A 16804-nucleotide genomic window follows, 5' to 3' on the forward strand; every position below is an offset into this window, starting at 1 on the left:
GCTTGAACTCTGTGATCTTCAGGGTCTTTTCCAACCTCATCGACTCAGAGCTTTAACTGTAGCTTAGCATGGAGTCAAGGCTTACACTCAGTGATCCTCAAAGATGCCCCAAACATGGATATTGATGAGATTGCCAATGTGGGGCAGCTGATAAGAAAGACCAGAAAAAGACCAAGAGAAGTTCTTTGAAGAAGATTCACTGAAATGCTGCCTAAACCAGTACACCCGGGCCAATAATCCTGCCTGAGCTGGGCTGGGGACAAAGGGCGGGGCTGGCCTGGCTCTGGGGTTCTGTGACACATGTGTGACATCATGGGGGACATGTCACAGTTGGGGCAGCTATAAAAGGCCCCAGCAGGTAACGCTGGCCCTGTATTGCTTGGGCAGGCGGTGAGTGCACACGTGGTGGGGAGGGCGGGCTGGGGACAAGGGCTGGGACAGAAACGCTGCACCCAGGGCTGGGTTCTCCCCCTGCATGCAGGGACAGCCCCTGATGGGGGGAGAGCCTTGGGCAGGGCACCGTGCTGCTGCTGCTGCTGCTGCTGCTGCTGGGGCAGTGGGACAGGCCTCGCCGCTTGCCAGCTGCCTGGGGCCCTGTCCTTCCTGCCCCAGAGCCCTGGGACTGGCATCCCTGCTGTCCCCAGTGGCAGCTGCCTCCCTCCCAGCGCCACTCATGGCCTTCTGTCCATCCTCCTGCAGACCATGGATACCTGGGTCTTGTGGTTCTTGCTCTTGCAAAGTGTACTCCAGTACCCACAGCCTGTGGGTGATGGATTGGACGAGGTGACCCGTCTGCGAATGGAGGCGTGGGCCAAGCTCCAGGAAGAGGAGAAGATTCGTCTGGAGCGGGAGGTGGAGCAGCTGGCCCTGAAGCAGGGTGTGTGGGACTGGGGAGACCTGCTCCGCTCTGCCTTGTGGCTCTGGCAGCACTGGGCTGTTGCTGGGCTCCTGCTGCTTCTCTTGGCCTTGTGGTACATGTGGAGGAAAAGGAGCCTGAGGAGAGAGGAGCATGAGGAAGAAAACAATGGTGCAAATGAAGAGGAGGGCAGATATGTGGAGGGAATCGAAGAAGCTGCTGGAAATGGAGAAGTGGACGTAGGAAATGAAGGAGGAGAAGAAGATGAAGACAATGATGTGAATGGGGAGGAAAACGACAATGATGGTGGCAATGCGATGGAAGTTGCTGCACATGCACAAGTCCATGTTGCAAATGAGGTCGATGAGCGTGTTCTTGCTGATAGAATTGGAAGAATGGTAATGGAGCGCATCCAGTGGCCAGTGCAGGATCTGCTGAGAGGATGCCAGTGGACGACTGACCTCATGGACAATTTTGCAAGTTACTTTCGGCGCGTCTTGTCTGACTCCTTCTACCCAGTCCTGCAGGGAGCCATTGGGGTGGGCAGTGCCTTTGAAGGTTGGAGTCCCCGTGAGGAGGATGTTGTGTACCAGGTGCTGGTACCCATGACTCCTCCCCGAGGGCACAGCTTCCACCTGGAGCTGGACACTGCAGGGCAGAGGCGCGTCAGGAACTTCCGCGTGCGTGTGCAGCAGGAGTGCACCTGCGGCAGGGCGCAGCGGGGTAAGGACATGCTGTGCTTCCTGCACCAGCCCGAGGAGGAGCTGAGGACGAAGCAGGATCCCAGCCTCGTTGACACGCTGTGCACCGACTCCTACCTGGACGTGCACAAAACTGCCCGCTGGTTCTACCAGCTGGTGAGAGCAGTCTGGCCGGCTTTGCTTCAGTCCCACAGTTGGCATTTAGTGCTGCTGCCCTGCAGACGCTCCTGCCAATCCAGGTGACCAACGGCAGGGAAAGCTTCCGCATCGAGATGCTCTTTGGGGTGAGACAAGGCGACTCGGACGTGTTTGTGAGCAGCGAGCCTCGAGAAGCCTATACCTCAAGCACAGTGTGGCCGGAGAGCTACGCCGTGGCAGAGATGAAGTTCTTCAAGTACATCGCCAGGCGGGCCCCCTATGACAGCTTGCACCTCAAATGCCTGCAGTTCTTCACCCGTCTGCAGCTGGGCTTGGGCTTTTCCACCTACACCATCAAGACTATTGTCATGCACCTCCTGAGCGTGGTACCCGTGTCACAGTGGCGCAGGAGACATTTTGTGAGGCGAGTGCTGGACATCAGCGAGAGCCTTCGCACATGTGTGCAAATGAGACGCCTCAACCACTTCATTGTGGGCAACCGGAGGCTTCCTGAGGGGATCAGTTTGCCCCCAGATGTTCTAATGGCCGAGTCATGGAATCTCTTCTATGACCTGGAGATGGATCCCATTGCCCACTCCCAGGCCATGAGTCAGTACGTGGATCTGCATTGGTGGCTCAAACGGATCATTGACAATGAAGAGTGAAAGAGGCTCTCCTGCACAGAGTTATGCTTACTGGGGCCCGCCCCATGCAGCAGAGAGCAACCTTCCAGGCTATGGCAGAAGAGGGCAGAATGTGGGATACAGAGAGGGAAGCAGCACTGTGCCAGCAGCAGCAGGGTCTTGTCCACAGTCTCCTCAGCACTACATCCAGAGGTGACCATGTTGGCTGCAAAGATCAAGGATCGCACAAGAGGAAATACTCTGATTCGGTTTTTTGGTCTCGGCTTTGTGTGAAGAATCTACATCCTGGGAAGAAGCTGTCCCAGACCTGAGCATGCAGGACATGGAGTAGGCACTGCTCTATTGGCAGTGGCAATTGCTACCACACCTTTCCTTTGGAGCAAAACACACTCAGGGAGTCACAGCTGATGGAGCTGAAGAGGCCGTGGCCAGGGCACTTGTGAGAGAGAGTCCCGTTACCACCAGGACTGTGACTGCCCACGCCTATTTCTTTGAGTCCATTTGCCATCCCAGTCCTTCCTCTAGTCAAAGAAGTCAATTTCAGAATCTCAGAGGAGAGAATGTTTGAAAGGAAACGCGGTTGGATCATGTGGTCCAGGGCTGCTCCAGCAGCGTCTTCCTGCTGTGCATTGCAAGAGATTGTGTTCAGATGGTTCTTGACTCTCAATGGTGAGGGAGAGGCCACAGTCTCTGGGCAATGCCCAGGATCAGTCAATGGATGGTGTTTCTTCATGTCCTCAGAAAGGAAATATCTAAGTCACCATTGTACCATCTGTGTTGGGGCTAACGTAAAAATGTGTATAGATAAAATTCTAGATTTTAATTTCAGATATCTATATTGAGTACAGATATGATATATTGTAAACCTTATAAATCACTTTTTAAAGAGCAAAATAGAAAATAGTAAGCAATGTGCTAAATAAGTAATATCAAAGATACAAAATACGAAATTATTATACCATGAAAAAATTAGTGTTGCGGTTTCTGTATGTAGTTTTCTTTAAGCAATAGAATATTGTATATATTTATTGCCATTATCTGCTGTGACATATATTAGTGATCTTGGTGCATTTATATCCGGAAAGACTTTCATAAAATAGATATATATATAACATATAAAATGGAAAGATAACATATATTGCACCTAAGACATTATTTTTATTTGTGCAAGTAAAATCATAGATTGTGTCTCTGTCGGCTGGAGACACATAATTATGCCCAATAGTTACTGAACTTATGTACGGCAGGCCAGAAACTGATTTTATTTTGTTTCAATAAACAATACTATTCAATAATGTGCGTTGTGCAGGACTGTATTGATCTCAGCCAGATCTATGATATTGGTTCCTCTCACCCATTGTGAGCAGTCTGGGCTTGTGCACAGTGTCCTTGAACTCAGCCACAGGCTCCAGTGCTGGAGTGGTTCTAATCAGCAATGAGGCCCAGCTGGCCCTGGCCCCTGTGATCACAGAATCCCAGAAGGGCCGGGCTTGGAAGGGTCCTTACAAATGATGTTGTTGCAGCCCTGCTGCCCAGGCCAGGGACAGCTTGCTCTGGGCCGGGTTGCTGCCAGCCCCGTGCAACGCGGCCCCTGGGATCAGTGCCGGGGCTGGGGCAGCCTCAGCTGCTGTGGGCAGCGTGGGCCAGGGCCTGAGCGGCCTCAGAGCCAAGAATTTCTGCCCCATCTGCAGCCTGGGGCCGCCCTGTGTCCGTGGGAAGCCCCTGGGCTGGTGCTGTCCCTGCAGGCCCTTGTGCACAGCCCTGGGCAGGTCTGTGCTGGGCCCGCCAGGGACTGAAAGGCCGCAGGAAGGTGCCCCCGCAGGAGCCCTTGCAGAGCCCCGGGGCCAGCAGGGCCACCATGAGGGCAGCAAGCAGGGCCTGCTGTGGCCCCGGGGCAGGAGGGCACAGGGCGGGCGCTGAGGCCCTGCCAGCTGGAGCTGGGAGCTCTGCAGAGCGGCCGGCAGAGAGAGAGCCGGGGAGATCCGTGCAGCAGCCAGGCCACGGGCTCCTTGATGCCTTAGAGACCAGGGAGCAGCCTGGGAGTGCCCTGAGGCATTGGGGCATCTCCCTGTGTGGAGAAACCTTCTCGACACCAGAGGTGTATGGCTGACACAGACAGAGTGGAGCCCTGAAATGTAACTTGAATTAAGGGAGAGGCCATGGGACATCGGATACAATTTATCCAAGTAACAGAGAGTTTCTAAACTGCCCCAATGAGAACATCTGCCTTCAAATTACTGAGCTTCTTCTTGGGCTTGCCACATCTGAACAGGCCCTGCCTAGAAGATTTCACCACAGAATAAAATTACACTGCATACATTCTCCATACATTTATTTATATATCTTATACTGTACGATGAAGAATTGTTTCCTGACGCAGCCTGTTGAGTTGCTCTGAGCTAGAGGTTTGCAGCACAGGTGGCAGAGCCATTCCATGGGTCAATGTGCAGCAATGCTGTGTTTATATTTGATTCTTTATCAACATATTCCACTACTTGGTTCCATTTAATTTCCTCCAGCGGTATTCCTACTTTAAAGTTCATCATTTTTCTTCAAAATTTCTTTTACATACCTTTTAATCTTTACTGGGGCCATGCCCAGTTCATTTAGCAAGCCTAGATTGTCTTCCTCAACCAGCCCCTTTCCCCAAAGCTTTGTTGCTGTGATTCCATGGATACCTCACAGGCAGCCTTGTACATTAGTTGAGACTTTCTGGAGGGGAGAAGCCACGATGTAGTTATAAAATTATTCAACCATGTTAGCTGGGTGTTTCCCAAGCAGGGTGAGGTTGTCCTTACTTTTTCTGTGTCAATTCCTGTCCTGCAGGAATAATTCCAGTGCACTTAACACAGGGATGTCTGTCTGTATTTCCTGATCTCTTTGCCAGGAGATCAAAACTATGGCAGAGCTGACCTTCCTTCCTTCTGCCAAACTGTATTTGATTAAAATGGGCAAAGACATCTTCCAACAAAGCAGGCATTGTGAGAGGGAATTGTATATTCAGGTGACTTTCTTTGCCCCATGCTGACCATGCACACAGAGGAGGGGAGTGCCCAGCACCTCATGGATGGCCCTAGAGATAGACCTGTTGTGTTACAATTTGTTGCATGGCAACTGTGGGTATACAAAGCACAGAAGGCGATAGTGCAGCGTGGAATGAAAGATTCCCTCTCGGAAAATGCCAGTTAAATCTAATAAAAATCCAAGCAGATCAGCAGCAGCCCAGCCCATATTGACCTAGCAGCCCTCTTGCCATATGTCTTAGTCTGTATTTGACCTCATACTGAATTCAGGGTCTGCCCAAACTGGGACCTTGTTGAAGACCAAGGCCGAGGAAGGGCTCTCACTTGTGCTGCCAGTGCCATGGAAGGCCCCAGAACAAGTGGGCCTTTCTTGGGTGCACAGATGCCATCTTCAGTGTGGCCTTCATGTTAACAAAATCCTCACTGACATCCTGGCACATGGGAAGGGTTTTTTAGAGAAAATCAGCAAATGGATCAAAATCTAAATGAATATGAGTAGGGCCGGAGTGTTGATCTGCCTGAGGATAGGAAGGCTCTACTCAGGGATCTGGCCAGGTGTCATGGATGGGTCAAGTCCACCTGTATGAGATAGAAGAAGGCAAAATGCTGGGTCCTGTGCTTTTGTCTCTCCCACCCCATGCAGTGAATAGGCTGGGGGAAGAGGGGCTGGAAACTGGCAAGAAGCCAAAGGCATCCCAGCTTCTGTCAGAAGCAGTGAGGCCAGCAGCAGCTGAGCAGGGATTGTCCTTCCCCACAGGGCAGCAGTGAGGCTGTACCTCAAATCCTGCTTTCACTTTTGGTTCCTTGAAAACAAGAAAGGCACGGAGGTGGTTGAGTGTGTGCGCAGAAGGGAAATGGAGCTGGGGAATGGCGTGGAGCACAAGTCTGATGAAGAAGGGCTGAGGGAGGTGGAGGTGTTTAGCACCGAGAAAAAGCAACTCCGGGGCAACCTTATAGTACTCTAGAGCTTTTTGGAGGGAGGTTGCAGGCAGGTCAGGGTCATTATATTCTCCCAGGAAACCAAAACTATGAGCAGAAGAAATTACCTCAAGTGGCACCACAGCAACAATAGAAAGGTTCTCTAGGAAATATTCTTCGTGGAAACAGCATATCAAACCTGATAACACAATGCCCAGTGAAATGGTTGAGTCAGCAGCCTCAGAGAGATTTCAAAGTCATGTGGATGTGGCATTGTGGGACCCGGCTGATTGGTGGAGTAGGCAGTGTTAAGTTTGTGCTTGGACTGTGTGATCTTCAGGGTCTTTTCCAACCTCATCGACTCAGAGGTTTAACTGTAGCTTAGCATGGAGTCAAGGCTTACACTCAGTGATCCTCAAAGGTGCCCCAAACATGGATATTGACGAGATTGCCAATGTGGGGTAGCTGATAAGAAAGACCAGAGAAAGACCAAGAGATGTTTTCTGAAGAGGATTCACTGAAATGCTGCCTAAACCAGTACACCCGGGCCAATAATCCTGCCTGAGCTGGGCTGGGGACAAAGGGCGGGGCTGGCCTGGCTCTGGTGTTCTGTGACACATGTGTGACATCATGGGGGACATGTCACAGTGGGGGCAGCTATAAAAGGCCCCAGCAGGTAACGCTGGCCCTGTATTGCTTGGGCAGGCGGTGAGTGCACACGTGGTGGGGAGGGCGGGCTGGGGACAAGGGCTGGGACAGAAACGCTGCACCCAGGGCTGGGTTCTCCCCCTGCATGCAGGGACAGCCCCTGATGGGGGGAGAGCCTTGGGCAGGGCACCGTGCTGCTGCTGCTGCTGCTGCTGCTGCTGCTGGGGCAGTGGGACAGGTCTCGCTGCTTGCCAGCTGCCTGGGGCCCTGTCCTTCCTGCCCCAGAGTCCTGGGACTGGCATCCCTGCTGTCCCCAGTGGCAGCTGCCTCCCTCCCAGCGCCACTCATGGCCTTCTGTCCATCCTCCTGCAGACCATGGATACCTGGGTCTTGTGGTTCTTGCTCTTGCAAAGTGTACTCCAGTACCCACAGCCTGTGGGTGATGGATTGGACGAGGTGACCCGTCTGCGAATGGAGGCGTGGGCCAAGCTCCAGGAAGAGGAGAAGATTCGTCTGGAGCGGGAGGTGGAGCAGCTGGCCCTGAAGCAGGGTGTGTGGGACTGGGGAGACCTGCTCCGCTCTGCCTTGTGGCTCTGGCAGCACTGGGCTGTTGCTGGGCTCCTGCTGCTTCTCTTGACCTTTTGGTACATGTGGAGGAAAAGGAGCCTGAGGAGAGAGGAGCATGAGGAAGAAATCGATGGTGCAAATGAAGAGGAGGGCAGATATGTGGAGGGAATCGAAGAAGCTGCTGGAAATGGAGAAGTGGATGTGGGAAATGAAGGAGGAGAAGAGGGAGACAATGATGTGAATGGGGAGGAAAACGACAATGATGGTGGCAATGCGATGGAAGTTGCTGCACAAGCCCAAGTCCATGTTGCAAATGAGGTCGATGATCGTGTTCTAGCTGATAGAATTGGAAGAATGGTAATGGAGCGCATCCAGTGGCCAGTGCAGGATCTGCTGAGAAGATGCCAGTGGACGACTGACCTCATGGACAATTTTGCAAGTTACTTTCGGCGCGTCTTGTCCGACTCCTTCTACCCAGTCCTGCAAGAAGCCATTGGGGTGGGCAGTGCCTTTGAAGGTTGGAGTCCCCGTGAGGAGGATGTTGTGTACCAGGTGCTGGTACCCATGACTCCTCCCCAAGGGCACAGCTTCCACCTGGAGCTGGACACTGCAGGGCAGAGGCGCGTCAGGAACTTCCGCGTGCGTGTGCAGCAGGAGTGCACCTGCGGCAGGGCGCAGCGGGGTAAGGACATGCTGTGCTTCCTGCACCAGCCCGAGGAGGAGCTGAGGACGAAGCAGGATCCCAGCCTCGTTGACACGCTGTGCACCGACTCCTACCTGGACGTGCACAAAACTGCCCGCTGGTTCTACCAGCTGGTGAGAGCAGTCTGGCCGGCTTTGCTTCAGTCCCACAGTTGGCATTTAGTGCTGCTGCCCTGCAGACGCTCCTGCCAATTCCAGGTGACCAACGGCAGGGAAAGCTTCCGCATCGAGATGCTCTTTGGGGTGAGACAAGGCGACTCGGACGTGTTTGTGAGCAGCGAGCCTCGAGAAGCCTATACCTCAAGCACAGTGTGGCCGGAGAGCTACGCCGTGGCAGAGATGAAGTTCTTCAAGTACATCGCCAGGCGGGCCCCCTATGACAGCTTGCACCTCAAATGCCTGCAGTTCTTCACCCGTCTGCAGCTGGGCTTGGGCTTTTCCACCTACACCATCAAGACTATTGTCATGCACCTCCTGAGCGTGGTACCCGTGTCACAGTGGCGCAGGAGACATTTTGTGAGGCGAGTGCTGGACATCAGCGAGGGCCTTCGCACATGTGTGCAAATGAGACGCCTCAACCACTTCATTGTGGGCAACCGGAGGCTTCCTGAGGGGATCAGTTTGCCCCCAGATGTTCTAATGGCCGAGTCATGGAATCTCTTCTATGACCTGGAGATGGATCCCATTGCCCACTCCCAGGCCATGAGTCAGTACGTGGATCTGCATTGGTGGCTCAAACGGATCATTGACAATGAAGAGTGAAAAAGGCTCTCCTGCACAGAGTTATGCTTATTGGGGCCCGCCCCATGCAGCAGAGAACAACCTTCCAGGCTATGGCAGAAGAGGCCAGAATGTGGGATACAGAGAGGGAAGCAGCACTGTGCCAACAGCAGCAGGGTCTTGTCCACAGTCTCCTCAGCACTACATCCAGAGGTGACCATGTTGGCTGCAAAGATCAAGGATCGCACAAGAGGAAATACTCTGATTCGGTTTTTTGGTCTCGGCTTTGTGTGAAGAATCTACATCCTGGGAAGAAGCTGTCCCAGACCTGAGCATGCAGGACATGGAGTAGGCACTGCTCTATTGGCAGTGGCAATTGCTACCACACCTTTCCTTTGGAGCAAAACACACTCAGGGAGTCACAGCTGATGGAGCTGAAGAGGCCGTGGCCAGGGCACTTGTGAGAGAGAGTCCCGTTACCACCAGGACTGTGACTGCCCACACCTCTTTCTTAGAGTTTATTTTTCCTCATGGAGCTTCACCTGGTGGGAAGACAGAGATCTCAGAATCCCAGAGGAGGAAATGTTTGGAAGCAGTACTTGTGGGATAATCTTGACCACAGCTGCTCCTTCTTTGTCTTTCTGCTGAGCATTGCAAAGGATTTTTGTTTGAGTCAGTGGGCCAGGGGTTTCTCTGAATGCTTCAGAGAGAAATCAGAGTGCAGGGATTGAATTAAAGCCTTTAGATGCATTGAACTATATTAAGCCAATCATACATAAAGTAGACATTTAAATAGAAGTAAGTTAGTAAGTTTTAGGGTAAGTTCTAGTGTTTTTAGTAAGTTAAAGTTTTAGATTCCACAGTAGCAGTTGAAGTTCTAGTGAAGGTTAAAATTCATATTCATATTTTCAGTGGGGGCTCTAGGATTGTAATTGTAGACACTGTTTAGACATAATAGAAGTATAATAAGAATATTGCTTACATTTTTCAGATAGAACAAGATAGGTTGTATAATTAGTTGTATACGTTACCTAGCGTCCTAAACATCTACAATCCTAATAAGTTAAGGAGTGGTGGTCCGAGTTTGTATCTTAGCTTGTTGAAAAATCCTATAGAATAATATGTACTGGGGAGAGTTGCTGCTTTTCAGCCACTGGCTTTTACCTGGCTTCTTTTGCCAGGGCTTTTAGCCATTTGCTTTTGCTTTGCTACTGCTTCTGGCATTGCTTTTATGCTATTGCCTTTTGAGACTGATGTGCTTTGTAACAAGATGTGCTTTGTAATAAAAAAGTTTCGAACTATTAGCTGTATTACTTATTTAACATAACCCGACAAAGTAGGAGCCAAAAGCTGGGAGTAAGAGCCTAAGAGCTCCGGAGTTGGTGCCTTAGAGCACCGGAGGTCTAAAACCTCACAGATTTTGTTCAGATGGTTCTTGACTATTTCTGATGTGGGAGAGTCTACGGTCTCTGGGCAATGCCCAGGATCAGTCCATGAACCATGTTTCTCCTCTTCCCTGGAAGGCAAATATGTAGGTCAGCATTGTACCAAATGTGTTGGGGCTGACATGAAATTTTGTATAGACAAGGATCTCGATCTATTTTTTTAATGTATATATACATATGTCTATGTCGCATGCATGCATATGATATACTATAGAGCTCTCAATGACCATATGTATGACTAAAGTTTCATAAAAGTAAATATACCCTAATATAAATATTTTGAATGATACAAAATTTCTATTTAATAAATTATGCCAAAAAATTATTATAAAGCAAAAATGGAGCATTTGTACATGTATATAAAAATAATACGGAATTCTGTTGAAACCATTATAATACCTGCATTGTGTCACTATCTGCTTTGACACATATTAGTGCTCTTGCTGCAATTATAACAGGAAAGATTGCCATAAAATAGATATATTTATGACTTATATAACATATAAACATTCTGTTAGATATATAGCATTTTTTTAATGTGGAAGTAAAGCCATAGATTATGTCTCTGTCTTCCTGAGACACATAATTATGCTCTATAGGGAGTGAATTTATGTATTTCAAGAAATTGCATTTCTCTTGTTTCAATAAACAATACTATTCAATAATGTGCGTTGTGCAGGACTGTGTTGATCTCAGCCAGATCTATGATATTGGTTCCTCTCACCCATTGTGAGCAGTCTGGGCTTGTGCACAGTGTCCTTGAACTCAGCCACAGGCTCCAGTGCTGAAGTGGTTCTAATCAGCAATGAGGCCCAGCTGGCCCTGGCCCCTGTGATCACAGAATCCCAGAAGGGCCGGGCTTGGAAGGGTCCTTACAAATGATGTTGTTGCAGCCCTGCTGCCCAGGCCAGGGACAGCTTGCTCTGGGCCGGGTTGCTGCCAGCCCCGTGCAACGCGGCCCCTGGGATCAGTGCCGGGGCTGGGGCAGCCTCAGCTGCTGTGGGCAGCGTGGGCCAGGGCCTGAGCGGCCTCAGAGCCAAGAATTTCTGCCCCATCTGCAGCCTGGGGCCGCCCTGTGTCCGTGGGAAGCCCCTGGGCTGGTGCTGTCCCTGCAGGCCCTTGTGCACAGCCCTGGGCAGGTCTGTGCTGGGCCCGCCAGGGACTGAAAGGCCGCAGGAAGGTGCCCCCGCAGGAGCCCTTGCAGAGCCCCGGGGCCAGCAGGGCCACCATGAGGGCAGCAAGCAGGGCCTGCTGTGGCCCCGGGGCAGGAGGGCACAGGGCGGGCGCTGAGGCCCTGCCAGCTGGAGCTGGGAGCTCTGCAGAGCGGCCGGCAGAGAGAGAGCCGGGGAGATCCGTGCAGCAGCCAGGCCACGGGCTCCTTGATGCCTTAGAGACCAGGGAGCAGCCTGGGAGTGGCCCTGAGGCATTGGGGCATCTCCCTGTGTGGAGAAACCTTCTCGACACCAGAGGTGTACGGCTGCAACAGACAGAGTGGAGTCCTGAAATGTTACTTGAATTAAGGGAGAGGCCATGGGACATCGGATACAATTTATCCAAGTAATAGAGAGTTTCTAAACTGCCCCAATGAGAACATCTGCCTTCAAATTACTGAGCTTATTCCTGGGCTTGCCACATCTGAACAGGCCCTGCCTAGAAGATTTCACCACAGAATAAAATTACACTGCATACATTCTCCATACATTTATTTATATATCTTATACTGTACGATGAAAGAATTGTTTCCTGACACAGCCTGTTGAGTTGCTCTGAGCTAGAGGTTTGCAGCACAGGTGGCAGAGCCATTCCATGGGTCAATGTGCAGCAGTGCTGTGTTTTTATTTGATTCTTTATGAACATATTCCCCTGCTTGGTTCCATTTAATTTCCTCCAGCGGTATTCCTACTTTAAAGTTCACCATTTTTCTTCAAAATTTCTTTTACATACCTTTTAATCTTTACTGGGGCCATGCCCAGTTCATTTAGCAAGCCTAGATTGTCTTCCTCAACCAGCCCCTTTCCCCAAAGCTTTGTTGCTGTGTTCCATGGATACCTCACAGGCAGCCTTGTACATTAGTTGAGACTTTCTGGAGGGGAGAAGCCACGATGTAGTTATAAAATTATACAAACATGTTAGCTGGGTGTTTCCCAAGCAGGGTAAGGTTGTCTTTACTTTTTCTGTGTCAATTCCTGTCCTGCAGTAATAATTCCAGTGCAGTTACAACAGGGATGTCTGTCTGTATTTCCTGATCTCTTTGCCAGGAGATCAAAACTATGGCAGAGCTGACCTTCCTTCCTTCTGCCAAACTGTATTTGATTAAAATGGGCAAAGACATCTTCCAACAAAGCAGGCATTTTGAGAGGGAATTGTATATTCAGGTGACTTTCTTTGCCCCATGCTGACCATGCACACAGAGGAGGGGAGTGCCCAGCACTTCATTGATGGCTCTAGAGATAGACCTTGTTGTGTTACAATTTTTCTTGATGGAAGTTGCATGGCAAGTGTGGGTACACAAAGCACGGAAGGAGATAGTGCAGCGTGGAATGAATGATTCCCTCTCAGAAAATTCCAGTCAAATCTATTAAAAATCCAAGCAGATCAGAAGCAGCCCAGCCCATATTGACCTAGCAGCCCTCTTGCCATATGTCTTAGTCTGTATTTGACCTCATACTGAATTCAGGGTTTGCCCAAACTGGGACCTTGTTGAAGACCAAGGCCGAGGAAGGGCTCTCACTTGTGCTGCCAGTGCCATGGAAGGCCCCAGAACAAGTGGGCCTTTCTTGGGTGCACAGATCCCATCTTCAGTGTGGCCTTCATGTTAACAAAATCCTCACTGACATCCTGGCACATGGGAAGGGTTTTTTTAGAGAAAAGGCTCTACTCAGGGATCTGGCCAGGTGTCATGGATGGGTCAAGTCCACCTGTATGAGATAGAAGAAGGCAAAATGCTGGGTCCTGTGCTTTTGTCTCTCCCACCCCATGCAGTGAATAGGCTGGGGGAAGAGGGGCTGGAAACTGGCAAGAAGCCAAAGGCATCCCAGCTTCTGTCAGAAGCAGTGAGGCCAGCAGCAGCTGAGCAGGGATTGTCCTTCCCCACAGGGCAGCGGTGAGGCTGTACCTCAAATCCTGCTTTCACTTTTGGTCCCTTAAAAACAAGAAAGGCACAGAGATGTTTGAGTGTGTGCACAGAAGGGAAATGGAGCTGGGGAATGGCCTGGAGCACAAGTCTGATGAACAAGGGCTGAGGGAGGTGGAGGTGTTTAGCACCGAGAAAAAGCAACTCCGGGGCAACCTTATAGTACTCTGGAGCTTTTTGGAGGGAGGTTGCAGGCAGGTCAGGGTCATTATATTCTCCCAGGAAACCAAAAATATGAGCAGAAGATATTACCTCAAGTTGCACCACAGCAACAATTGAAAGGTTCTCTAGGAAATATTCTTCGTGGAAACAGCATATCAAACCTGATAACACAATGCCCAGTGAAATGGTTGAGTCAGCAGCCTCAGAGAGATTTCAAAGTCATGTGGATGTGGCATTGTGGGACCCGGCTGATTGGTGGAGTAGGCAGTGTTAAGTTTGTGCTTGAACTCTGTGATCTTCAGGGTCTTTTCCAACCTCATCGACTCAGAGGTTTAACTGTAGCTTAGCATGGAGTCAAGGCTTACACTCAGTGATCCTCAAAGGTGCCCCAAACATGGATATTGATGAGATTGCCAATGTGGGGTAGCTGATAAGAAAGACCAGAGAAAGACCAAGAGATGTTTTCTGAAGAGGATTCACTGAAATGCTGCCTAAACCAGTACACCCGGGCCCCTCTGGGTGGCTGAGCTGGGCTAGGGACAAAGGGCGGGGCTGGCCTGGCTCTGGGGTTCTGTGACACATGTGTGACATCATGGGGTCATGTCACAGTGGGGGCAGCTATAAAAGGCCCCAGCAGGTAACGCTGGCCCTGTATTGCTTGGGCAGGCGGTGAGTGCACACGTGGTGGGGAGGGCGGGCTGGGGACAAGGGCTGGGACAGAAACGCTGCACCCAGGGCTGGGTTCTCCCCCTGCATGCAGGGACAGCCCCTGATGGGGGGAGAGCCTTGGGCAGGGCACCGTGCTGCTGCTGCTGCTGCTGCTGCTGCTGCTGCTGCGGCTGGGGCAGTGGGACAGGCCTCGCTGCTTGCCAGCTGCCTGGGGCCCTGTCCTTCCTGCCCCAGAGCCCTGGGACTGGCGTCCCTGCTGTCCCCAGTGGCAGCTGCCTCCCTCCCAGCGCCACTCATGGCCTTCTGTCCATCCTCCTGCAGACCATGGATACCTGGGTCTTGTGGTTCTTGCTCTTGCAAAGTGTACTCCAGTACCCACAGCCTGTGGGTGATGGATTGGACGAGGTGACCCGTCTGCGAATGGAGGCGTGGGCCAAGCTCCAGGAAGAGGAGAAGATTCGTCTGGAGCGGGAGGTGGAGCAGCTGGCCCTGAAGCAGGGTGTGTGGGACTGGGGAGACCTGCTCCGCTCTGCCTTGTGGCTCTGGCAGCACTGGGCTGTTGCTGGGCTCCTGCTGCTTCTCTTGACCTTTTGGTACATGTGGAGGAAAAGGAGCCTGAGGAGAGAGGAGCATGAGGAAGAAATCGATGGTGCAAATGAGAGGAGGGCAGATATGTGGAGGGAATCGAAGAAGCTGCTGGAAATGGAGAAGTGGATGTGGGAAATGAAGGAGGAGAAGAGGGAGACAATGATGTGAATGGGGAGGAAAACGACAATGATGGTGGCAATGCGATGGAAGTTGCTGCACAAGCCCAAGTCCATGTTGCAAATGAGGTCGATGATCGTGTTCTAGCTGATAGAATTGGAAGAATGGTAATGGAGCGCATCCAGTGGCCAGTGCAGGATCTGCTGAGAGGATGCCAGTGGACGACTGACCTCATGGACAATTTTGCAAGTTACTTTCGGCGCGTCTTGTCCGACTCCTTCTACCCAGTCCTGCAAGAAGCCATTGGGGTGGGCAGTGCCTTTGAAGGTTGGAGTCCCCGTGAGGAGGATGTTGTGTACCAGGTGCTGGTACCCATGACTCCTCCCCGAGGGCACAGCTTCCACCTGGAGCTGGACACTGCAGGGCAGAGGCGCGTCAGGAACTTCCGCGTGCGTGTGCAGCAGGAGTGCACCTGCGGCAGGGCGCAGCGGGGTAAGGACATGCTGTGCTTCCTGCACCAGCCCGAGGAGGAGCTGAGGACGAAGCAGGATCCCAGCCTCGTTGACACGCTGTGCACCGACTCCTACCTGGACGTACACAAAACTGCCCGCTGGTTCTACCAGCTGGTGAGAGCAGTCTGGCCGGCTTTGCTTCAGTCCCACAGTTGGCATTTAGTGCTGCTGCCCTGCAGACGCTCCTGCCAATTCCAGGTGACCAACGGCAGGGAAAGCTTCCGCATCGAGATGCTCTTTGGGGTGAGACAAGGCGACTCGGACGTGTTTGTGAGCAGCGAGCCTCGAGAAGCCTATACCTCAAGCACAGTGTGGCCGGAGAGCTACGCCGTGGCAGAGATGAAGTTCTTCAAGTACATCGCCAGGCGGGCCCCCTATGACAGCTTGCACCTCAAATGCCTGCAGTTCTTCACCCGTCTGCAGCTGGGCTTGGGCTTTTCCACCTACACCATCAAGACTATTGTCATGCACCTCCTGAGCGTGGTACCCGTGTCACAGTGGCGCAGGAGACATTTTGTGAGGCGAGTGCTGGACATCAGCGAGGGCCTTCGCACATGTGTGCAAATGAGACGCCTCAACCACTTCATTGTGGGCAACCGGAGGCTTCCTGAGGGGATCAGTTTGCCCCCAGATGTTCTAATGGCCGATCATGGAATCTCTTCTATGACCTGGAGATGGATCCCATTGCCCACTCCCAGGCCATGAGTCAGTACGTGGATCTGCATTGGTGGCTCAAACGGATCATTGACAATGAAGAGTGAAAAAGGCTCTCCTGCACAGAGTTATGCTTATTGGGGCCCGCCCCATGCAGCAGAGAACAACCTTCCAGGCTATGGCAGAAGAGGCCAGAATGTGGGATACAGAGAGGGAAGCAGCACTGTGCCAGCAGCAGCAGGGTCTTGTCCACAGTCTCCTCAGCACTGCATCCAGAGGTGACCACGTTGCCTGCAAAGATCGAGGAGCGCACAAGAGGAAATGCTCTGATTCGGTTTTTTTGCTCTCGGCTCTGTGTGAAGAATCTACATCCTGGGAAGAAGCTGTCCCAGACCTGAGCATGCAGGACATGGAGTAGGCACTGCTCTATTGGCAGTGGCAATTGCTACCACACCTTTCCTTTGGAGCAAAACACACTCAGGGAGTCACAGCTGATGGAGCTGAAGAGGCCGTGGCCAGGGCACTTGTGAGAAAGAGTCCCGTTACCACCAGGACTGTGACTGCCCACACCTCTTTCTTAGAGTTCATTTTTCCTCATGGAGCTTCA

General features: G+C 51.7%; 2 protein-coding genes and 1 pseudogene across 2 annotated transcripts; all 3 read left to right on the plus strand.

Annotated features, from left to right (window-relative positions):
• Window positions 1-783: 783 nt before the first annotated feature.
• Window positions 784-2360, plus strand: LOC130264174 (inositol 1,4,5-trisphosphate receptor-interacting protein-like 1). The gene is given in 2 exon segments (XM_056512198.1): window positions 784-1789; window positions 1792-2360. Coding segments are annotated over 2 exon segments (1560 nt in total). The 5' UTR covers window positions 784-798.
• Window positions 2361-6977: 4617 nt separating this feature from the next.
• LOC130248266 (inositol 1,4,5-trisphosphate receptor-interacting protein-like 1) lies at window positions 6978-10219 on the plus strand. Its single transcript, XM_056481897.1, has 2 exons — window positions 6978-6988; window positions 7301-10219. Exon 2 carries the CDS (start codon window positions 7304-7306, stop codon window positions 8957-8959), a length of 1656 nt encoding a protein of 551 aa, XP_056337872.1. The 5' UTR covers window positions 6978-6988; window positions 7301-7303; the 3' UTR covers window positions 8960-10219.
• Window positions 10220-14411: 4192 nt separating this feature from the next.
• LOC130264181 (inositol 1,4,5-trisphosphate receptor-interacting protein-like 1) lies at window positions 14412-16304 on the plus strand (annotated as a pseudogene).
• Window positions 16305-16804: the final 500 nt, after the last annotated feature.

This window comes from Oenanthe melanoleuca, chromosome 1A (genome assembly GCF_029582105.1).
Source record: "Oenanthe melanoleuca isolate GR-GAL-2019-014 chromosome 1A, OMel1.0, whole genome shotgun sequence".
Lineage (NCBI taxonomy): Eukaryota > Metazoa > Chordata > Aves > Passeriformes > Muscicapidae > Oenanthe > Oenanthe melanoleuca.

Excerpts from the sequence above, each read along its gene's own strand:
- LOC130248266 (XM_056481897.1), top strand. The coding sequence starts at position 7,304 with ATGGATACCTGGGTCTTGTGGTTCTTGCTCTTGCAAAGTGTACTCCAG.